This window comes from Symsagittifera roscoffensis, chromosome 7 (assembly GCF_963678635.1).
Source record: "Symsagittifera roscoffensis chromosome 7, txSymRosc1.1, whole genome shotgun sequence".
In the NCBI taxonomy this organism is placed as follows: Eukaryota; Metazoa; Xenacoelomorpha; order Acoela; family Convolutidae; genus Symsagittifera; species Symsagittifera roscoffensis.
The window spans coordinates 1,276,302-1,300,307 of record NC_087068.1 but is presented as its reverse complement, the minus strand read 5'-3'; the positions used below and the strand labels follow the sequence as shown (position 1 = coordinate 1,300,307).

The 24,006-nt window shown below is 37.4% G+C and overlaps 2 protein-coding genes across 9 annotated transcripts in view; one reads left to right on the top strand and one right to left on the bottom strand.

The window, feature by feature from the left end:
- LOC134851326 (potassium voltage-gated channel subfamily H member 7-like) overlaps positions 1-24,006 on the bottom strand; it is a 415,470-nt gene that overhangs the window by 287,470 nt on the left and 103,994 nt on the right. The gene's annotated exons all lie outside the window — the stretch shown is intronic.
- Positions 13,295-24,006, top strand: part of LOC134850911 (cingulin-like) — a 78,985-nt gene continuing 68,273 nt past the window's right edge. For 4 of the 8 annotated variants that reach the window (XM_063866708.1, XM_063866707.1, XM_063866706.1 and 1 more), the window contains exons 1-4: positions 13,295-13,810; positions 18,717-18,907; positions 19,384-19,467; positions 19,934-20,039. In XM_063866708.1, the coding sequence (XP_063722778.1) occupies positions 13,573-13,810; positions 18,717-18,907; positions 19,384-19,467; positions 19,934-20,039 (619 nt within the window). In that variant the 5' untranslated portion in view covers positions 13,295-13,572. The remainder of the gene's footprint in view (positions 13,811-18,716; positions 18,908-19,383; positions 19,468-19,933; positions 20,040-24,006) is intronic. The other 4 variants (XM_063866705.1, XM_063866710.1, XM_063866709.1 and 1 more) reach the window with 2 other exon arrangements.

The window sequence follows — 24,006 nt, the reverse complement described above, 5'->3', positions numbered from 1 at the left end:
ATGACCGGAATCATGTTAAAATGAATACATCAGTAGGATGAAAAGATATCGAAGTTAAGGGAAAGAAGCTGATATGGCAATGAACGACTATTTTTGCATACTTCTTTTAGAAAGATCAACTGGGACGAAGCAAGCAAGATTAAAACAAACTCAAAACAGCGCGAGAAAAAAATGATCAGAGAACAGAATGGATCCGCTATACTAGAAGAAATTTTAAGACGGCTTACACTAAATGATAATCAGAAATCATATTCAAAAACAACATTCATTGGCGTGGATAGCCCCCAGTTCATCAGAGGATTTAATCTGAGAGGAAGAACGGGATATATTGCTTCAAGTCGAGGTATAGACCATTGGATAAGGTTATGAACAAAAACCCTGAGTCGAGGTCCGCGACTCATGTTGCGACCGAAATGGGTAGCCGAACTGGTCTTTCTGTAACCAAAATTTCATCATCCCGCAAGAGACTTGAGTAGCAAAAAGTTGCAACATAGTCAATTTGGGTCGCGCAATGTCGCAACATGGGTCGCGCAGAATCGCAAGATAGCTAATTTGGGTAGCGCAAAGTCGCAACATGGGTCGAGCAAAGTCGCCGCAACATGCATCGCGCAAAGTCGCAACATGGATCGCGCAAAATCACAACATGGGTCGCAAAAAACTCAAGTAATGGAAGTGATGTCGTTTTTTTTGCTTGCATAAGCATTATACAGATGCATTACATACTGAACAAGAATTGGATACTTTTACTTCTCGGAATTAAGCGATCGAAAACTTGGAGATCACTTTAGAGTTTCCAAATATTCTGAGGATGACTCCAAAAAAAACCTTTTAAGTATCAATATATACACTCGGCCATCGAATCGGTAAAAATAAAAAAACATGATCAAACACTGAGAATGAGACAACGAATAAGATGAACGGATGAGACACTTTTTATATAAGAAAGAATCATTAGTGAAGAAAATCATACCAGCCAAAAAAAGAAGATTTTTTAATGAAGGCTCAGGTGTAGAGAAAAACTTGAAAAAAATTTGATGAGGTGATTAAATTTTATTAGCAGTTTGCACCACTTTAAAAGAAACCTGAAGAGTGGGTAAAGTCAAAAATTTGTATAACACCAAAAAGTAAACAAAACAATGAATCAGTGGCAATTGACTTGACAGAACTTGTAGACCCTAAAACTAAATAACAAATTGTTATTACTTCACTTAATTGATGAAATTTTTCGGTTAGGAACATAAAGAGTGGTCGGACACAAAGACCAGTAACTATCATGGAAAGCCCATAATGATGTCAACCATTGGATGCCACGTGAAAACTAAAGCAGTTAGGCCCCATTTTTATTTGGAGCTAAAACACAGTACAGATATATACAAAAGATTCTAACCAAATTGCGAAAGAATAACTTTCGGGACCTGTTACAGTTAGTTAAAGTAGCTCATGAACTAGTTACAACGAAACCTATATTGGGAGTTAATGGACTGTCCTGATGTCAGAGACTTTATCATTAGAATGCAAACAATCAATTGACACAGAAAAAAATGCCTCAAGATTTGACAATGTCAAAAAGACAGAAGTTAAAGCCCTGAAAAAACATTTCGAAGAATTTAAAAATTATGAAAATTCTTCGTAACGAATAAAATTGAAAAAAAATTTGCATTTAAAAAAGGAGACAAGACCTGAAACATAGACTGAGTGGGAGATTTTTTTTAGATGAGACTTTCAATTGTAGACATGGGAAACGCCTAGCTGACGTTCTAGGTATTAAACCTGGAAACGAAAAACCCTCAAAAGATTGTAGTGATGACGAGGAGAGCGTTTTTGAAAATAAGGAAGCAGAAAAAGAGAAAACTTAAAAAATTAATAACAAAAAAAGGAAATAGAAAGAGGGGTGTGTGGAGAACTGTGGAGAAATAATTTGAAGTAAGTGTATCAAAACATTAAATAAAATGAGTTCAAACAGAATGAGTCGACTAAACGTATGTCGAATAGACAGTACGGTTACATAATGCAAAGCTGGAAAAAAAAACGAAAAGAAAAGTCGTTCAGAATTATTACCTATAGTTTGTCAAGATGTACAAAAAATGATGATTCATCTATCTGAATCAAACAGCGAGAGGTCATTTAAAACAAACAAGTGTGTGAACGAAGTAAAAATGAAACAAAAAAATTGACGAAACTGAGTTAATCGCGAATAGTAATCAAAAGAGTTTGATGTGTCGAAGAATTTATTAGAAATTGTTTATTTGTGGATCTTAAAACTTATATAAAAGTTTATCTAGAGAAGTAAGTGTGAACGAAGAACCAATCGAAGAAGAAAAAAAGGAGACAATGAAAAAACTGAAAAAAGAAAGAAGCAAAAATCAGGAAACGCAGAAGCTTGGAAGAAGAAAGAAGGGCGAGACGAAGTTGCGTGTTTACGGCGAATACTCTCTCATGCGCGAGGAAACAGCAGAAGAGTATAAATTCATTTTGCAAACAAAGAGCTTGCTAAAAATCCATGATGGGGCGGAATTGAATTTACTCCAGTGATTTTTGATCCAGCAAAGCAGATTCCAGCAGCGGAGTAGATAGGAAGAGGAGTTACTAGGTAGGAAAGCTGAAATCAGTGCGAGTAGGGTAAAAGAAGCAATTATGTAAATGCAAGAACGAAGTGAAGTGGAAAAAGTTAGTGATCTATTGAGGGATAAAATGACGAAACAGTAAAGCGAAACGGTAAAAGTAGCCCAAAACAATTATAGGGGCAGCGAGGCATCAAAGTCCCTAAATGGAATGAGTGATAAGCAAACGATCTCTGTTCGCCGTGATGAGCTGTACAGCTCTTGTTTTGGTCCTTTCCCCCGTGGATAAAATGGTCTCTACGAATTTTATGGGGATGGGACGTCTGAAGAACCTTTCATACAAAACAAGAATTCATCAACGATACCCTAGTGACATCCTAATCTTGATTGTTACCAAACTTAATGAATCGTACCGAAGTAGAGGGGATACTAGAGTGAAAGAAAAACCAAGACATATTCTTACAGTTAAAGATACAGGAACTCGAGGTGTGGAATCGAGCAGAGCCTTCTCACTGAAAACTTTGTCCCAACGGCGTCAAAAGCAGCAAGCTTTTTCAGTACTGTGCATCAAAAACAAATGGAATGGGAACCAATGACAGCATTTCTCCAATCGCGTAGGATCAAACGCGATGTTTTTTACAGCCACCAGCAGACGCTCAAATACCAAAAAAGCATGGCTGGAAGCTCCTGGTAGCAGCTTACGCTTAATTAGCGCCGCTCAGAATTGGTACCAGACATTAAGAAATTAACTTTACTCGCAACAACCAAACAAATATATGGCGAAGTATTCCCCATTCTTTATAAAATCTAATAACTGAAATTGCATGGGGTAGTTTTTTGTTTATGTAGACGATTTTCTGATCGATGGGACAACCAAATGCTTGAGTAAAACGCACTGGTTATGTTATACAAACGGAGACCAAAACAATCGTTTAAATTTTGGGAAACAGTAAAATTTTTCAAATGGAATAACAAAGGCGCCAGTCAAAAAATGTAGACGATCATCTAAAAAAAGTGAGAGAAAAAGACATAGGAAAGGTAGCGACAATACACTTCCCGTCGATTACCATCGGTCGTTTTCTTAGCAACTTCGAAGCAGAGGTTTTGGCAGCGAGACTTATTAGTGATAAATAGGCCTATTGGAAAATAATACTTCTTGACTTGGGCCTCAGACATAAGTCTAAATGCTTCTACAGTTTTGACAGACAGTATGTGGGTTCAAGTGAATTTGGACGCGCTCAAGTTCAAGCATGAAGTCAATTAAGCACCAAAAATATCGCCATGGTGAGAGTATGATGAAATGTGAAGGGATTAAGTCCATATTCATTCCGATAATGATTGCTGATTGCTTTACCAAGGCAATGAGTAGTAAGGACCTGTTGAGTGCGCTGTAAGAAAAAATGCATTGGAATGTCAACTTGACGGTGAATAATGCCACCAGAGTGGTCAGCATAAATGCTCCAATAGCTGAGTTGAACAAAGAGCTAGATGAAGAAAAATTTTACTGTGATGTGTTGCCTAATAGAATGGTCCTCCGATCAGTTGCATTCAGAGGAGGAAACCTCCACGAAGGATGATACCTTCTTGTTAAGTATAAAGATTTTGTCACAAATGAACGTGTCATTCAGCCAGATGTCCTCCAGGATTAAGACACTGAGATGTCAGACAATTATGTCATCTATCAGAAATCATACCCGGTTGTGGCGGAGTCTCGCAACAGGTCCTGCAGAAGAGAAATCTCGAGGCAGCACCTTTGATTGTTATTGCGAGTCTGAGTGTTTGCCGTCCGACAGAAGGAAATAACTGTACGGGGTATCATGAGACGGCATCAGGAATCGGGTTAGGCAGGCTGCAAGCATATAGCAGCCAGAAATCGTGTGAGACGCAGACAAGAAAAGAGGGTGACTAACTTACCAATAGATGACAACCAGTCGGATGTATCGACGTCCTCGCAAATATCCTCACTAAAGGCCAGAAAACAATTGAGGTTTTGTGAGAGCAAATATGTGATTCAATTGAGGCGTTTGAAGGTCTAGTTAAAAAGACAATCTGTAAAAAATGAAAAAAATCACCAATTGAGAAAATGGTATATCCACAAACTGATATTTTGATTTTGATGTGAAATTTATAATTGTAGTTTGCATAATTACAAATTTGTCCTAAAAATTGGCGCGTAGGGTATACATTTAGTCTATACTTTGCAGTCGACAATGTCAATTATTTATCAACTCATTCCTTTATCAGTTATGTTCCTGCGTATTTGGTATTCATTCTCGGCTGAGTTGTCACAACCTCAAGTTGTGGAAAACAGTTGTTTGTTTGATGTAGATGTCTATTTAGTTTCTTATTTAGATTTTCAGTTTCATATTTTGAATTTTAAATTATTTTTTTTGTCAAAGTATTTTCAAAGATCGTAAACAGAATTTTCTGTTGATTTCAAATCTCACATTGACCTTTTTTATCTAATTGTAAAGTCTAACGTAGCGAATCCTTTTTAAAAGTTTGCCTATTCTATATATCCAGGTTTGAAGCCATTGAATTTTACCCGTTATGGTGAAACTATTCCCTGATACTTGCCCTGAAACTTGCGAATTATGGTTACGTTGATCCCGATTAAAATATTCTTGGGTTGTTTGATCATAAATGAGTACCACTTACATGGGTACAAGATCAATAATTAAGTGTAATGTAATTATACTTAGTAAGAGGAGTCCTCCGCTTCTATTCCTAATCTATATAAAGACAGAGGTGTATCAAGGTCTACTGTTCAAGGTACAAATTGTCGACAAGGAACACGCGTTAGACATGCACTAATTGTAAGATCGCAGGTGCCGTGAAGGTCACCTAATACACTTGACCTTCAAGGCCGAACTCGAAAATTTTGGTATATCATCTAGCTTAGAATGTCTGTTTACAGATATGATAAAAAATAGACGTATAACACATGAATCCAGATGGATGAGACGTCACTGAAAACTTCAAAAATAAAAGTAAGTTTTCAACTGTTTTCATCATGTTATTATACTCCCGTTTCCCTCATTTCTTCTTCTCTTGTTCTCTTTTATTGTCGTTTCGTCCTTCTATTTTACATTGTCGTCTTCGTTTTAAAATTTTCTCTGCTTTGCGATGTTTTTGTTTTTTCATGTTGTTTTTCCAATATGACTACCTTAATTTGACTACCTATATGTCGTCTGTTTGGCCTGCTGCTGTTTTTGATCCCAATGTTTGTAAGATTTCCAGACACTCCTTCACGACCGCGTGATCCGCGCGGCCCTCCTGTTTTGTCCATTTAATTCCTTGTGTAACTATGCTTCTTGGATGGGTGGTGATTGTGGTGTTGGTCTCCTTTTCCCGTTCTTTGGGTTCAAGATCGGATCAGGGTTTACGAATTTAGTGGATAGCTTCTGAGTTTAGGGATTCGATCTGTTTCTTTTCCATGCTGCCTCTCACCATTGATTTTGGGTTGTTTTTTGCTGGTGCCATGCTCCAGCCGGTTTTGTTGTTTGGCTCTTTTGTCCCTTGGTCCTGCTGAATATCCTCGATAATGGTTTGCTTCACCTTTTGTAGTTACTCTCCCTGTTTTCCATAAAAAAAGGATGGGCTGAAGGATTTTCAATGTCCAAAAACCGATAGTTTTTTACATGTCTGGCTGACTTTTATGCTTGAAGTGCATAACTGAGTTGGCCTGCAGTTACCTTCTATTTTCGGGTTAGGGTGTGAGCGAGTCCGCTGTTTCTCAGTAGTCTCGGTTTTTTTACCAAATGTTAGGATCCAAGCGGTATATGGGATGTATGCTAGTCTTTTCGCTTCTTGAGTTTGATATGTTTGTAGATATTAGCTCGGATTTTTCACTTTTTGGGCTTTTCTACCTGGCTATCTGGCCAATTAAATCCCGTAAATTTTTTCAGGAGTTTTCTCTACTCACTTAAATTTCTCCTTAATAATGAAACGACTGCCTTACTTTCCAACATTGGTTATCAGCCCTGTTGCTATCTTGATTAATGATTTGTCGCTGATTGTCCCTCAGCGCCCTGCGCTTGATGACGACTTCAAAATTGGATCTACGCTTATGTCATATAACTGGTCCAATTTTAGCCGCGGTTTTTCTATATTCTTTTTTATCTGAACCAGTAGATAATGTTATGTTAACTCAACTTAAATTGTTTTAAATACTAGTGGTAGTCAAGTTTGATAATAATGTGTTTGGTCTCCATCGCATATGCTTTTCAAAAACTGAAATTTTTGTGCCACTCGCCGGATTTGATTATCAAATGTTTAGTGAGCTCTGCTAACTCTGATGCTAATTCGTATGGTGTGTTTTTTTGGATGAATTTTCATTTCGACTAACCTGGTTTTGAGTTTTGAAAAAAGGCTTTCTACTAAACCTTTAGCAATGTGATCATCAACTGGTGCAAAAAAAATTGATGTTATTAACTTTGCAAAACAAATTGCATTTTTGTCTCTAAAAATTTGCACCTGGTCACATCTAATGATTCTGGGGACCCAAACATTCATGATGTATCTCTGCATAAGGTTGATGGACGTTTCTGCTGTAGTATTTCGGTTTCTGCGGTTTCGGTTTCTGGTGTATTGGGGCCTTTTGGGCACCACTATTTTGGAATCTCGATTCGGCTGGGGATAGTAGTTATCTCGGTTTTTTCGGTTTCGAAGGTTTGTTACCTTCTCCGAGGTCAAAGAGTTTTTTCTTGTACTTGTTTTTGTTGGGGCTTGGTTTTTTTTTACAGTTTTCGAGGTTTTAGTCCTCCTTCTTGGATTGTTTTCTCACTCTTTTTTCAGGTAAAAGTCACGTCTGCGATTGTTTTTTTTTCCGCTCGTGTTTTTACCACGCAGGTGTTTCTCGACTTGAAGTATGTCGGGTATTCGTTATTGGTTTTTGAACGCTGTGATCTCAGCAATGTTTCCTTCGCTTTTCACGTTATATGTCTCTCTCTCTCTCTCTCTCTCTCTCTTTTTTTTTTTTTTTTCTTTTGCGTCTCTCTGTTCTTTTTCGTCTCAATCTTTCTAGATTCCTCTCGTACTCTGAGTCTAGTATGCCTGCTAATTCTCGCGCATTTTTTGATTGGGTTTTCTTGCGTTGAGGTCCCTAGTTGTTTTATACCGACTGGCGGTTCTTCCATTTAGGTTAATGTTTCCTCTCGTGCTGAGGTATCCATCTTCTCCTGGGTTTTCAACTTTTTTCATTTTGCATGATTTGGAGGCAAATATAATGTTTCAGATTGTTAACTGTTTGATGTTTAGTTTTGTTCAGATTAACAGGCAGCTGGTTGCGAGTTGCGTTTAGGACGGAATCAAAGTGTGTGTAGCCTCTTGTCGCTTGTCAATCAAACTTTTTAGTGATCGTTTCCTATTGGCATATTCGTTGAGCGCGGTATTGTACAGATTTTCTAGTTTTTAGATGAACGCTTTGATCTTATCAACCCCAAATTCTCACTCATAATTGCTTGCTGGTAGCGCTGGACTGACTGGGTTTCTTAGTAAAGAGTCACTTCATCCCATTTTTGATCCTGCCAAATATTTGATATCGGAGTTGAAGGGAAAAAACCTATCAATCAATCTGGATATCCTGATTTATACAGTCTTTGGTTTCTTTGACGCGTTCAATGTGCTCAGCAGTCTCTGATGGCCTGCAAAAACTCTAAAAGCTTTACCATCGAGATAGTACTTAAAGTGCTTCCCCGCACAAACTACCCCTAATTTTTCTAATTGATTTGATGAGTGCTTTCCTTTGCGTGATATCGGTACCCATTCTCGAACGAATATTATTCTAAAGCCGTGCTTAGTTCAAGCTTGGACGTATTGAACACAGTTCAAGTTTCTAAATTTTGATTGATGAGCCGGTTTTCTGTAAAATGTGCTATGAGTTTTAACACCTTTTGGATTGTAATCTCATGATTCGGGTGCCAGTTAGAGTTATTTCTCACTGTTTTTCAGGTGGGGTCTCACTAAAGCGGTCAATGAAACTGCATTTAGGTCAAGATATGACCAAGTGTTCTGTATCGAGTCTATCTAAAACGGTTTTATGCGCTGCATGGGGTTCAGTTTTCTTTCCTTTTACGACGATGCCGTTATCATCTAGAAAAACTAATGTCATTTTGCAGTTCCTTAGAGTGAGGTACATTGCTTTTTGAAGTTGTGCTGGCATGTTTGTCAGCCCATTAAATCTTGTTTGAAACTGGTATGTGCCCGTGGTTTTGCCTCCCACCAGGCCAAAACTGCGTTGTTCTTTACTTTTACCTTATAATTAGATCTGTGCGTCTGCATATCACAAATCAAACATTGTGAAGAAAAAGTTTCTTGGGCTATTTTGTCGAAAATTTTTTCTTTGTGTTTTTGACTGTTCATGTTTCAATTAAAAGTTTCTCCGAAGTTTTCTGGCTCAGCACATGTGTTGTAAACATTTCCCTCACACATTTATGCTCTTTGTCTTCACAGTCGTCTTTGGATGCTAGCGCAACCATTTACGCAAGATTAAATTTGTTGGATTCTGCAAACAGATTTATATTGTTCGAAGCCAAATTTTTTTCTGGGACCAGAAAATCTTTGAATTCATCCTACAGTTCCCTCGTAGATACTGATTGGATATCAATACTCTGTTTTCCTTGTCGGAATTGTCTTTGAGCGTCTTGTGCTCTTCGGTTTCCCCTTCATCCCATGTTGTTGTTCGGCATAGCACACCCCTGCTATTCAGTTTTTGGCATTCGTTTTCCCATATGATACGTTTCTCTTGATTATTGTTTTCTCTGTCTCGTTTTTTTAGTTTGTTTTCTTATCTAGAAATTTCTCGAGCATTGGCTCTGGTGAACTGTGTGTGCAGGTCGATTATTTGCATAGCACACCCCTTTTGTGACGTTGACATTATCATCTAGAAATGTAAATATCATTTTGCATTTCGTAACAGTGAGGTCAATTGCTTTTTGAAATTGTGCTGGCATGTTTGTCAGCTCGTAAACTGTTGTTTGAAACTGGTATTTGCCCGTGGTTTTGCCTCCCACCAGACTGAAAATGCAATGCTCTTTAGTTTTATCTTCTAATTGGATCTCTGCGTTTGCATATCTCAGATCATGTGTCGTGACGAAAATTTCCCCGGTCCTGGTGCTTCAGTCTCTTAGGCTACCTTGTCGTTTAATAGACCATGTTTGCCATTTGGTTTTCAATTTTTAATTTGTATTAAATCCAACGCCAGTTTGTTTGACTGGATCTTCTGACAGTTTTTACTATACGGCTAACGAATTTCTTGTCACTGCAATATTCGAGTTTCTTTACGTGGTCCTGATCTAATACTTGAATGATTTCCTGTTCCACTTGCTCCTGCAAATGTATGGGTACTCCTCTGCCCTTCTGTTGTGTCGCTCTGCAGTTTTTGGTGAACTCGGTTTTTACCATGTGGTTTTTTATTTAAATTATCTGGTGCATAATCATCTATAGCTGTCTTTAAACCGATTCGCTACGGTGAGGTCCGATTTGTCTTATGAGTCGAGATTCAGAAACAAATGATGTTTCAGTTTATCTTGGCGTAGTATAATCCCAAATTTAGAAAGGATGTTTCTGCTTACGATGCTGGCTCTGTAACCAACCACTACAAAAAATGGCGCTGACTGTACTGTCCAACCTCCCACTGATATTCTCAGTCTACCTAGTGATACGATGTACAATCCGTCGTAAAACGCGAAGTTATGGTCCGCATTTTCGTTGTGGATACGTTTCCAGATGGTACATTTCAACGTTTGTTTGAAAGTTTCTGCCAAATGTTCATTTAAAAAGCTCATTGGACTGCCTGAATCAGCTATTGCTATTATGGCCTCGCCGTTGATTATCAGTTTCTCTAGGTGTCCGTTCAAATCTTCTTTGCCAAACGATCCAGCGTTTTTGGTTTGGAATACCTCATTATTAGCCAATACTGTAAAGTTATCTGGTTGTGGTGTTTCTCAACGGTTTGACGCGGTGAACTCTGCATACCGGGTCCATGTTGTCTTAATTTTTCCCTTGAGCATGTCCGCGTCTGTTTCGTCTCGATCTTTAACATAATTGACTTTTGGTGACCTGCATGTTTTTAGGAAGTGGCCTCTTCTTTCACATTTGGAACATATTTTGTCCTTTGCTGGGCATAATTGGAGGAGTCTTGCCGGTAATCTGTTGTTACATTTATAAAAAAAATTGTTTGCTTTGCTCCTGGTTAGTATATTTCGGTGCTCCTTTTTGCCCGTGTTGTTGTTGATTTCCGTTCAGAAAACTACCATTTTGTCTGCTTCCCCTGCCTCTTCCAAATGATGGAAAAGTTTTCCGTTGGTTAAAAATCCAACAAACTCTTTTTTTTTGTAATTTGGCTCCCCGATGCACTAGAATGTCCGTGCTTGTCGTTTTTCAACGTTCGATTATGTTCTATATCTAATGGCATTGACGTACACTTCTTTGCGTGTTCGTATTTCAATTAAGAGTTCCTCCGAAATTTTCTTGATCAGCTCAAGTGCTGTAAGCTTGTCACCCACTTATTCATCCTTTTTGTCTTCACAGTCGGCTTTGGCTGCTAGCTCAACCATTTCCGCAAGATTCATTTTTTTGGACTCTGCAAACAAATTTGTATCGTTCGAAGGCAAGCATTTTTTTTGTGACAGGTACGTCCTCGAGTTCGTTCCACAGGTCCCTCATAGATATTGATTGGATATCAAAATTTGGTTTTCTTTGCCGGAACGGCCTTTGAGCTTTTTGTCCTCTACGGTGTCCTCATCATCCCACGGTGTCATTCGGCATGGCTCACCCCTGCTATGCACTTTTTGGTATTCGTTCTAGCATCTGATACGTTTTTCTTGAATACTGTATTCTCTGTCTCGGTTTTTTTTGTGTTTGTTTCCTCGAGCATTGGCTCTGGTGATTTGTGTGTGTAGATCGATTTTGCAATAATGATCATGAGTCGATGTTGTCCTTCGCGAATATCGCCTTTTGTAATCCAGCAATCCGTTTTGCCCACCTCACTGGTGGTTCCATTGTGTGACCGTGCCAACACGGCAGTATAGTTAAACAATTTTTCTGGTCGATACTTGCAGATCACGCTATTTTCTATCTAAATTCTAGTTATCTGGTTAAGAAAACAAAACCCTACGCTTCTATGCTTCATCTAAATTACGACAGAGGTGTACAAAGGTCTAGTGTTCAAGATTTAAATAGTCGACAACGAACACACGTTAGACATGCATCGACTGCATGTTCACAGGTGCCGCCAAGATAATCTAATAAAATTGCCCTAACACAAACAAGGATAGCCGGTTACTGTGCAAGTAGCACAGATTGTCCCGTTAATAGTCTTACAAATACAACAAAAAAGTTTTTTGATTTTAGTGTCGTGTTTTTTCGGCGTGGTGTGATAAAAAAAAACTGAACAAAAAACTATATATTGGGCATTGTACATTCGTAGTAAGCTAAGCAAACTGAAGAACACTTCTTGTGAGAAAACGACTAGAAAAACAAAAAATTTTCAAAAAACTCAAAATTTTTTTCAATTTTTTTTTGGGCTTACAGTTTTTTGAATTTTGTAAGTTTTTGATTACAAAAGGCCCTCAAATATTCAAAAAAAAAAAACGTTATTTGAGTAAAAATACGTATTTACGATTCAATTAAGTTCTGTAAGTTTTGCGCGCTTTATTTGCGTGCTTTGTTCGGTCGAATTAGGACGAAAAATCAAAAATTTTAAACCGTTTTTTCTCGACACTGTGAATTTTTTTTGAAATTTTTAAAAATGGTTCAAATCACGGCTGAAACTGCTTTACTATGATCTATAACTCAACCCAACCCGATGACTATTTGTGGTACCTGGTTTTGCGTGGAAAACAAACAGAAAAAAAACTAAAACACGGGTTTTCAATGATCAGAAAATTAATTCACTACATCAAATAGCTTTTGATATCTTTTTACAGATATGAGAATGAATAGATATATAATATATAAAACCGGATGGATTACAGTATTGCAGAGCTGAACAAATTTGGAATTTTTATCCTGTTTTGGACAGTAGCGGCTTCGACATCCTGACTACCCGATGTGTTCCCCTTTGGAACTGTTTTGAGACATCCATTTTTGCTGGCCCTTTTTGCTAACCCTTTTTGCTTGAAATGAGTATTTGGGCGCCAATATACGCTAATTTTGAGAGGGCGCTCGCCGCAAAAAAGAGAACAGTTTGTGGATAAAACTTTCCACAAAGTGCCTGAAAAAGTCTTTTCTGCCTGTTTTATAATGCTTGCCTGCAGCGCACATAATTTGATCAAAATAAGGGTCTTTATCGAGATTTGGATGAGCTCGGAAAATCATTTTGGTCGACTTAAAAAAAAGCAGAATACTTGTCATAAAGATTTGAATGTCTGCTTCCTCGAGAAAATCATCGATTGGCTTCTATATTTACATTCACCACTACATGTTAGACAATAGTTTTTGCCCTGGATTCCATTTAATTGTGTTGGTTGATTTCTTTTCATTTGATTCCTGCACTTTTCCTGCCTCGACACAATTCAAATTTGAACAAAAATGTGTTTTTTAGGCTGTATTTCCAAAAAATTGGCTTCTAAGTCTGGGTTTCCGCCTGTTATGCGGATAATTGAACGTACTTCCAATATATAATAATTGCACCTGGAACATCAAAGTATCTCAACTGCCTATTTGTTCAGCATTGCTTATTTATTTTTGAAGAAAAACGATGCCTATAATTTGAACGTGCGTTTTTCAATTCAATGCCATAAACGTAAAGCATCAAAACTGCAATATTCTGCCGTGTAATTTTACATATGACTATTTTGGTATTACCAACAGCAAATGATTGTGATTTTTTCAACTGAACGCTTTGTAAATGAATTGTCCAGCACTTTCTGATATTTTTCTTACAGCTATCATAATTTTTTTTGTAAATTATTGAGATTGCCTTCAGAATCTTTTTGAGAGTATTCTAAATTTTTTATTTTCCTAATTGAAACACTGCTGAAACTTTTATGTCACTACTCGCCCCAAAATGCCCCCCAAACAGTCAGCGAAGTTATCGGAAGTGAAGCCACGGGGTAAGAATGGACTGGAGCTGGGACCCCCCTCGGAGCGAGACCGGAGTCAGTCGAGGGAGAGGAGGAAGAAGAAGACGGCCAGACTGGAGTTAGTGGCCGAAGTGCCGGATGAACAGGAGCTGGAGACGACACTCGATGAAGCGGAAGAAGTCGACAATAAGTTCCGATCGGAGGCGGACGCCTTGTTAGAAGGTACCATTATCCCTCCCCCTACTCCTCAATTTTTGGGCGCACAAAGTATAATGCAAAAAATATAGTAGAAAAAAACATAACTCGCATTTTTTCTACTCACATTTTTTTTAAAAAAAAACGTGAGTAGAAAAAAAACATAACTCCGGAAGATTATATAAAAACAGGTACACCTTTTTTTAATAAATCTATCTTACATAAAAATTATTATTGGAACCCACTCACTCTCAGAATTTTGCCGAAAATTAACTTTAAAGGATAGGAACCAGGAAATAGAAACCGTATAGACTTAGAAAACAAACGGATTGCCGAGGCTGTTCTGGCCGAAAATAGCAGGCAACTAACACGTGTTACGTTGCGTTTTCATGTGGCACGATTGATGCAAAGCTTGCGAATGAGGTTTTTATTGCGTAAGCTTTTCATCGAAGAAACTTATGAACATTTGATCGTGGAGAAAAACTCAAAAAACAATTTTTGCAAGTTATCTAAATTAGGCAATTTAGTTGATCTAACTTTTTTTTTGATATTCGGTGCAAAGTTGTATTCAAAAAGCGGACCGGCAACGTGTTTAGATGACAGCGATGTTTAACAAAATCTTCTAAGTTGTTTTGATTGTTTTTAATAATTTGCCCTGAAGTAATCAGTGTTTTATGCAAGAAAAGCAGAGAAAAACTCCCATTAGTTAACGAAGATCATACCACTGGCAAACTTTTTTCTGATTGAACGCAGCACATGTTTTTCATTGTAACAATTATGTTGTCCATGTTTAATTCGCGAGAGTAGTGTGATAGTGTGATTAACACAAAAAACACGGAGACCACAGATAACTGTCTTTCAGATCAAAAATCGGACTGGTCTTTTTTCTGCTGTTAAGCAACTGACACCAACTAGAACGATTTCTTTTCCTGGTAATTTGAGTTTGATAAACTTATTCTTGACTAGCATCGATGTATTCAAGGCAATAATAAGCTCTTCATAATTTTTTTTTATTTCTGCAAGCATGTTCAGCGAAGTTTTCGACCATATTAAATAATCTGAAAACATTTTGAGTACGTTAAGCTTAAGCGTGTATTCTCTTGCTATAAGTTAAGCAAACTATGGCTCCTCGTAAAATACTTTTGAGCGCCGAATAACTTGCTGCATCATATAACAGGTAATTGCGCTTTAAAGTAAATCGATAGCTTTTCCGAAAGTGCATACAAATTTGATCCAATTGGCTCAATTGACAATTTTCTAGCTACCACAGTTGTAACAAAAAGATCATATGGAAATACAGGGTGTTTCAAATAAACTGTAATTTTATAAAACGCTATAACTTTTTTTTGAGAAGAGATAAATACACAATTTTTTCTGCACAAGATAGATAAGTGGCGGAGATTTGAATATCTGATAAAATTGTTTTATAAAAGATGCTGAAAGTGTCCGCCGTTTTGAGCAACACAGCTTTGTAATCTTTTCCTCAAATTTCTCAATGACTCTTCGATATTATCGGGCGTTATTGTATTTCGGGCATCTTCTACAGTTTGCATGAGTTCGTCAATACTTCGTGGATTCGCACCATGAACAATTTTCCCCAGATGACCCCACAGCCAAAAATCCAGGGGATTCAGGTCCGGACTCTGAGGTGGCCAGGGTATAGGGGTTCGTCTACTTATAATTCTGTCGTTGAACTTTGTCCCAAGCCAACTGAGTACGCGTCCCGTGCAGTGACATGTGGCTCCGTCTTGCATAAACCATATGCGCCTCAAGTTTCGTCGTTCTCGAAGGACTGGCCAGAGGTCGTGTTCCAGCATGTTCAGATACGAAAACTGGTTCAGTGTTATTGGTCGTTGCTGTTCGTCTACGAACCAAAACGGGCCAAGAACAGCTCCTTGAAGGAAACCCATCCAGCACATCACTTTCTTTTTGCCCTGGTGCACTTTCTTTTTGCGTATTCTCTGGGGTTAACTAAACTCCATCTCCTATCGTTTTGAGAATTTGGAGAGCTGTCGAGCACCCACCACTTTTCGTCTGAGAAAATCACCCGTGATGTGAAATCTGCCGCTGTTTCAATCTTGCTCAAGCACCAGACACCAAAAGTAAGTCTCAAGCCGAAGTTCGTCTCTTTAATTTGGTGTGTTTTGAGCACTTTGTAGGGCTTCATTTTGGCAGCTCTCGCGACTCTCCAAGTTGTGGTGCGGCTCAACCCCAAATCAGCTGCTGCTTTAGTTATTGAATCTTTAGGATGAAAATCAAAGTGTCTTATAATACTGGCATTCGCTTCATCGGTTCCTGGTAACCCCGTTCCTTTTCGATCCTGCCCTTGAAATTTCGATAACCCGCCTCTTTCTTGGAACCGTTTCCACACTCTGATAAACTGCGTAAGTTGAAGTGTTGATGCAACGCGTGGGGCAATGTAATATTCATTGATATATCTTCTCCGAACTTCAGTTGGGGATTCATAAATTGCAAACAAACAAATGATCCGTTTTTCTTCGTTTACTGTGAAAACCATTTCGTTGTTTTCATTTACGTATGAACAAATAGTTTAAAAAATTTTTTGTTGCGTGGAAGCGTGAAATAGTTGGAAAATCGCGGGTATTCACTATCGAGTTCAATTCATCAACGCAGTTTTTGAGTTTTATCAAATCTCCGCCTGTTCTACATAATATCACCGAATTTGAAGTCGAACTGATCAACAGTTATGAAATGAGAAGCTTTTATAACATTACAGTTTATTTGAAACACCCTGTATTTTTTTAGCTGTTGAACTGACTTAACGTTTGAATTTTGCTTAATAAGCTTCCGTTGAAAACTGTTTTTTAAATCCCAAAATTAGTCTGGAGACAAACCACCTCCAGCAAAAAAATATTTTTGTGAAAACATACTACCAGAAATTCAAAATGACCTTTTCAAAACATAGATAACTTTAGAAAAAAATTTGATTTGAAATCTGATTGTGGGGGTTAAGGAAATAAAAGCGAAATTTTTATAAAAATGTTTTTGACTGATATCGAACGAAAGCTGATATCGAAACATCCTAACCTAAGTCCTAGCCTTGTTCACTAGAAATCAGTGGAAAAATTATCTTCGGTTTCATGTCATTTATTCTCGGTTTCGAAAAGAAGAAAAAACTTACTTGCTTGAAGAGTTTAGAGTTTTTTCGGAACAACTTCGGTGATAGTCTTCAATAAAACATTTAAATACCACAAGGAATATATTGATTCGTTAAACTCAAAATATAAAAAAAAATTTTCACATGCATTCTTTATTAGTATTTTTGTGGGGGTTTGAAAATAGCAAGTTTGGCCTTTTTCTTAGGTAATTTGAGCGCGCTTTTTATCTAATACGTTTTATTGTTCAAACTTTCAAAGAAATTGAGGGACTATTTGTGCTCGTGGTGGATTTTTTCTTTAGACAAATTTTGACATTTTTTATGTTTTTGACTTAGGTGATATCAAAATTGTTATTGACTTAGCGGATATCGAATGAAAGGTTCTATCCTAAATCTTATCTTTGTTCACTAGAAATCAAAGAAAAAAATTAACTTCGGATTCATGTCATTTTTTCTCGGCTTTGAAGAGAAGAAAGAACTTACTTGCATGAAGAGGTTTTTTTCGGAACAGCTTTGGTGATTGTTTTCAATAAAACATTTAAATACCGCAAGGAATATATCGGCTCCTTAAACTCAAAATATAAAAAAAATTATTCCTCATGCAACCTTTTTTTTAGTATTTTCCTTGTTCTGAAGTAAATCAAGTGCGCTTTTTATATATCGCGTTTTATTTTTCAAGCTTTCAAAAAAGTGACGGACTACTTGTGCTCAGGGTGGATTTTTTCTTCGGACAAATTTGACTTTTTAACTAGCATTTTTTTGCCGAATTTTTTTACATCACTGGAAAAATATTGTTGCCTTGAGCTCAAATTTATAAGATACTTCACCTGTGATTAATCGTTAAGTTATGGGGGTTAAAATAATGCCAGTTTGGCCAAGTTGGGACATTGCGCGATGAATTTTGTGTTAATTTTCTGTCTTAAAAATCTTTCCAAATTGAACTGACGCATTCTTTTTGGTCTATTGAATATTCGATATATGCAAAACAAATCACTTTGTTTTTTTTACATATCGTTTGGGCGGATGGTTCTTAAAAAACTTCAAAAAAAATTGAAATTATTTCATTTTTGTGAAAATTTAATCAACTATTTTAATTTAAACTGCTCCAAACTTAAATTTGAATACAGTCAGAACATTCAACTCTTCGCCCTGATACAAGAAGTCTTGCTCATTTTACACTGCATTCGATAAGTGTGCTTGTCAAAGCTGCTTCTAAATATCAGCGGTTTTTCCGCCAAAGTTGACAGCGAAAAATTGCTAGATTAAATGAAGCTATCAGAAAGTAAAAAGTTACAACAGTCGTGTAATTTCTTGATTCTTTGATCTTGAGAGTTTTTTTAAAGAAAAAATATTTTCAGAAGGCTTCATATTTGTTTGTTGTCCTCTTCGAGTGACCAAGCATATTTTTGAAGCAAAGAAAGAATTTAATGTTTTTGACTATCTATCTTCTGACTATTACCACTATCGAACCGTAATTAGTGTTGATCATTATTTTTGTAATGAACACTTGACGAAATTGGCTTATGATAATTTTTCCCGAAAAATCAGATTGCATCGATTTATACTATATACAATCACACTTCTAATTCCAAAAAAACTGGACTCAAAGACAAGAAAAACTGTTTCACAGATTTAATGAGAAAGAAGGAATTACCATTCGGTTTTACTGCATAGTTTAAGCTGAGCCTAATTTTCGAAAAACTAAGTTGACATTTGTTTTTCAAATTTTTTCTTTTTGCAGAAATCACGTCGTGGTAACGTTATTCTGTGCTACGTGCATTTCATCCGAGTAAAATTGTTTGTGTTTTGTGGTAGACATCGAGCAGCGGAAGGTGGCGAGACGCAACCGGATGATCCAGGACAAGCTGGACGAGATCAACGGGAGGGTGGAGACGACACTGGGCAACTACGAGGCAGCAGGGGCAGAGGAGATGGGAGGGGCCCAGTTCGTGAAGGACATGCAGGAGCTGATGGAGGTGGCCACGGACGCCGTCAAGAAACGCAAGGTCAACCATCCCAATAAATTGTTCCTTCCTAATCGAAGCAATATGGCATTTTAGATAAAAGTTTCCACCCCTTCAAATTTTATATCTTGAACTAATTTCCACCTCTTATGCAATTGGGGTATTGTTAACAATCTTATGGTATTGGGGCTGGGAAGCGGTTATTAGTCGGCTAGTGGTTAACATACTACCAATTAGAGACATAAAATTGAATCCTGACACCGCCTGACTAAACGTACTCTTATTTTGTAGATTTGGTCGGATTTTTTCATAACTGACGTTTTTACATAACGGAATTATCCACACCTCATTCTATGAACACTCTTGGTCAATTTGATGAGGCAATTTGATTTTTGAACTTTTGAATCAAAGTATTTTTTCTAGGTAAACCTAACTCTCGGTTTTTCCCTAACAAGTACAGAAATAGATGCTGATTTAGATGCTGATTTAATTTAGACAATAATGAATACCTTTTTCAGTACATGCGCGATGTCTCTGTCTTCATCGTCGGCTTTACTTCCGCATGTGAACAGAGACTGAACATTCTAGAACAACTGGATGTGGTAAGTTGCCTTCCTTCTTCCCAAACTCTAAAACTGAATGAAATGTTACATTTAAAGAACAGAACTTACGAATCAATTTTGATGCTCTGGATTTAAACTTTGAGCACCCTGACATTGGCTCAAGAAAACTAAAACAATTATATTTTTGAAGGAAGAAGTCAACTGTTTTACTATGGTAGGGGGTTGTACTTATCATATATGAATGATCAATTTTTTAGTGGTTAAAAAATTAAAATGTTGTAGAAAAATTTACAAAATGTTGTAATTAGCTTAATAACACTCAATTTAAACTTTTGCGTGCTGTAAGTGCTCCCAAAAATCACAGAAGTTTTTTGTGTAAGAAGATAACTTAAATGCTCAGCGTTCCAAGCATCTATTTGGAGAGAGAGAGGCCTCCTCGACATGAATATTTTGTTCTTATGAATATTTAACCGTTTATTTATTTATTGTTGTTGTTGTTGTTTAGTTTTTCAAGGAGCAGGAGAAGCAGCCTGAGATAGAGCACAAGATGGGGGAGACAGACTTCGACTCCATCTCCAAGTCTGTGGAGGAGGCCCTCGAGTTCGCACAAGGTGACTGACCAAGGGATCTAAGCAGTAAAGTAACACAGGCGGCCATGCTAAAATCTCCACATCTTAAGTTTTGGACAGACAGAATTATTTTAAAAGGACTATCTGTCAACTTTCGACAAATGTTGCATCACAAACCTCAAATGGACATGGAAGATAAATCCCGTCTCAAAAATAGTTTTTGCATGTACAGTTTTTCTGAAATGTAAGTTTGAAATCTAAATATAGCGCACAATTGTAATCAAACCTTGTAGGCGGCCTTTAGACCCGGAGACAAAAAATTAGCACATGATTTTGAGTTAGACATGTACTTATGTGACAAATCCATGGAATAATTTCAGGTGGGCTAAATTCTCAAAAGAGGCAAATAGTTTACCACTAAACCACCAACTCAGATAGTTGTTTTAAAATATGTTTATGTCAAAAACTGATGTCAGTTTCTCAATTATTTAATGTTGCGAACAAAAACATTCCCGATAAAGTTTCCAAAACAAGTATTCTCTTCTGAAGGGAGATGATAACATTTTCTGCTGCTGCTAATTTTTGTCTCAAGATCTAAAAAACACAGAAGCAGCAATAAAAAAGCGGTGAACCATTTTTCGCGAAAAAAGAGCTTCGCTCAACAAAATAACTCAGTCTGGAATGTTGGGATATAAGAGAAACGGAATATCCTTCGTCTGTCAGATAGCTTTCGATAGAGCCTCTGCGAATTGCAGAAACCAAAATTAAAATTATGATTTTACCTCATTTCAATCTCGACTCTAGCTTTATTTGAGATATATATGCTGACTCAACTTTTACTTAAGCACGCAATTTTTTTGAAACAGGTGCATTTTGTTTTTTTTAGAACCCAAGACAAAAGTTTAGTAAAGATTTGTAAGCTTGTTTTAGATTTCGGGGATTGCTTCTCTAGGTCCGTTCACACACTCTAACTTAACGGCACTGCAAAGTGGTCCCTTTGGCAGTGAATTCAGCGGGGGAACCGAGAGTCACTACTATCCACAATCCCGAAAGTTTAAGTTGGTCGAAATTATTCTGTACTGTACTCTGTTACTTGTCGCCTTTTTATGCAGCTCTTGAGGCTGTCTTGCTCACGTTCGCCCATCGCAAAAATTTCCAGTAGTAATTAAATTCAGAAATAAATTGGTCCAAAAACAGAAGGCTCTAGGCGGTCCGAATATAATCTAGTAATCTACTTCATTGGAAAGGGTCCGCGATCAATCAACACAATTGCCCAATTGAAAATCGAACTCCAACTAACTCGGCCAACAATTCTCTCTTCTCTAGAGAATCCTAATTATTGAATTACCCACAGTAATTCCACACAATCACTGTCCGAGCTGCTAAAATTAATAGTGTCACAAAGGATCACTATTCTTTTGAGGTACTTTGACTGATCTTTTTACTTCACAATTCCTGATTCTCTAACTCGGAGAACCAGCTAGACTCTCTCTCAGTATCAACTGCTCTCTAACTATTGAGAACCCAACTAATCTCACCAATAGTTATCATGGTCTCACTCTAACTGAGAACCAACTACTCTCATTAGTAGATCAAATTGTTTTATATTTGAATGAGAACCAAATAAATTTAATAGTAGCTCACTCTGTTCGGCCTAAGGGTAGGCTATTTGTTATTTTATATAATGTTTGTCTATTTGAGTTTCAGTTATACTTAGAGTTATGTCGTCCTTACAAGTCCTGACATTTACTTTGGTACCCATTTCGCGAGGTCTTAACTGATTCTTCCTCTGACGACACCAGTCTTCAATTCCAAGTTCTTTATAGCATCTCTAAGTAAGTTGTGCAAATATCAAGTCCATTTTCACCTCCGATCCGAGTTATGTTTAACAAACCAATCTCCCAAGGTTTTTGATTAATCATCCCAAAAATATGTCGACCTCTCGAGGGTAGGGTAAGACTCTTTTTATGGGTCGCTACTTCATTCCAAGCATCTAAAATTCTGATCTTTACTTTATTCGAATCCCGACCTTCTGGCTATCAGGGGAACGTAATTCGCTTATTAGGGGTCAAATTGTGCTAAAAAGTCATATCCGGGGAGTTGATTAATTATCTCGTCCATTCATGTTATTTAGGAAATCTACTTCCCATGCTTTGCTTCTATTAGTACCAATTTCCTCTGGGACTACTCTTCTTTAGTCAGACTGAATTTCTAATAATAGCGCACTCGCCAAGCTAAGTTGAACTCAATGTTTACCAAGTCCAATATAATTAGTTCCACTACTTCAATCAAACAATTTGAAAGTTATATCTCTTTCAGCTTCTGCTCCATTTCCCAATAGGTGAAATCCTCCCAAACATTAGTAAGGTGACCAATTCTCATTCCCAAGGGTTGGAGTCGGGGAATACGCATTTTCCGGTGTTAATCCTAAGGTTTTCCATGCGATTTTAGTCCTAATAGCCCCAAAGGTCACTTTGAGGTCACTCCGGGGTCACCCGGTTCAATCATCTACATTCAGGTTTAGAATCTCATAGGGGTCCGACCTACCAGGTTTCATTCGTATCCCGTTAATACTTCGCAAGTTATCCCATTTTTTGTCCATTATTACTTTTCCCGGGAAAAAGGCTATTAACACCGGAAGGAGTCATCGCAGGGGTTTAACTCACTACGAGTTTTTCTGAAGATGAGTTGTAGTGTCTATTGCCGCCATAAAATCAATTTGCACTCGCTCATTATTTTGCGTAAATTGCCTATTTCCGGTTCCAGGGGTACTTTTCCCAAGTGCTAATAACTTCAGGTTCAACCGCCGGATATGGCTCAAATTATTAAACATGAGGTATCTCGTCACTTCCTATGATATCCCAAAATTTTAGCTCCCTGCGTTCAGTCGGGTCTGAGAAACGACTTCCGGAAGTCGGGTGGGGACTATTTGTATGAGGAATAGCACCGAAAGTAGGGGTCCAGGGGGTCGGGGGTTCTAAACTTAAGCTTCCACCAACAAGGTCTATAACATACTATATTTTGGTTTCATTCCAACTGCTAGTTACCGAGTTCTGATAGGGCTATTTACACTTCCGGGAATCGTTATCACTTGTGCTCGGGGGGTCTGAGGGGTCTGGATTTTTGCATGCCCGGGTCAAAAAATTTCTTGTATCCGCCATAGGAGTTTCATAAAGCTAGCCCCGGTAGTTTCCAAATGGGGGGATTTACACATTTGGTACCGTTTCCGAATCCTGACTAGTCTTTGTTTGTTTTGGTCAACTTTGCAACTTGACCAATTGCTTATTTCACTACTTACCGTATTCAAAACCGAGCTAGGTACTACTAATTGACCTTCACTACACTGCATGCATTTCTAAAGGTAAACTCCCAATTGAACTCTAAAATTGGCAAAAAAGTGGTAGGATCACCGATCTTACACTTGTACTTTCGTTTTTGAGAACTTTTCGAATAGTCTCAATGCTAAACTCTCAATTTTGCATTTTTTTGTGACTATCCGTGAACTCGATCAAAATGTTCTGGACTGAAAGACAAATAGTTTTGATTCCAACACAGTAGTTTAATTAGCAACGTTTCAAAATAATTAAAAGGTTGAAAAAAGTTGACAACTTTTTGATGGTAAGGAACAGAAAAATCTCGAGGCAATTTTTTCAGTATTTTGTTATTTCATTATTTTGATTGGCAGGCAATTGTTAATCCTCTGGGCTATCAGCGATTTTTTTTTGTCTTTTTGCGCCTTTTTTGTTTGAATATCTCAAAAAACTCTAAATGCCATTTTTGATATCAATTTTGTATCTTATTTCTATTTCGACCAATACCTGAACCAAGAAAAACTGAATACCTGAACCAAGAAAAACCTATATATACATATACGTACTCTTGTTTTCATTGGAAGCAACTTCCGGATCTCTTTAAAAACGATTCTTAATATATAAAAATTAATGAATCCTGTGTTAAAGGATACATCAATGTCAATTCTCTAACGATTTCTCTGATCCCTCTGAATAAG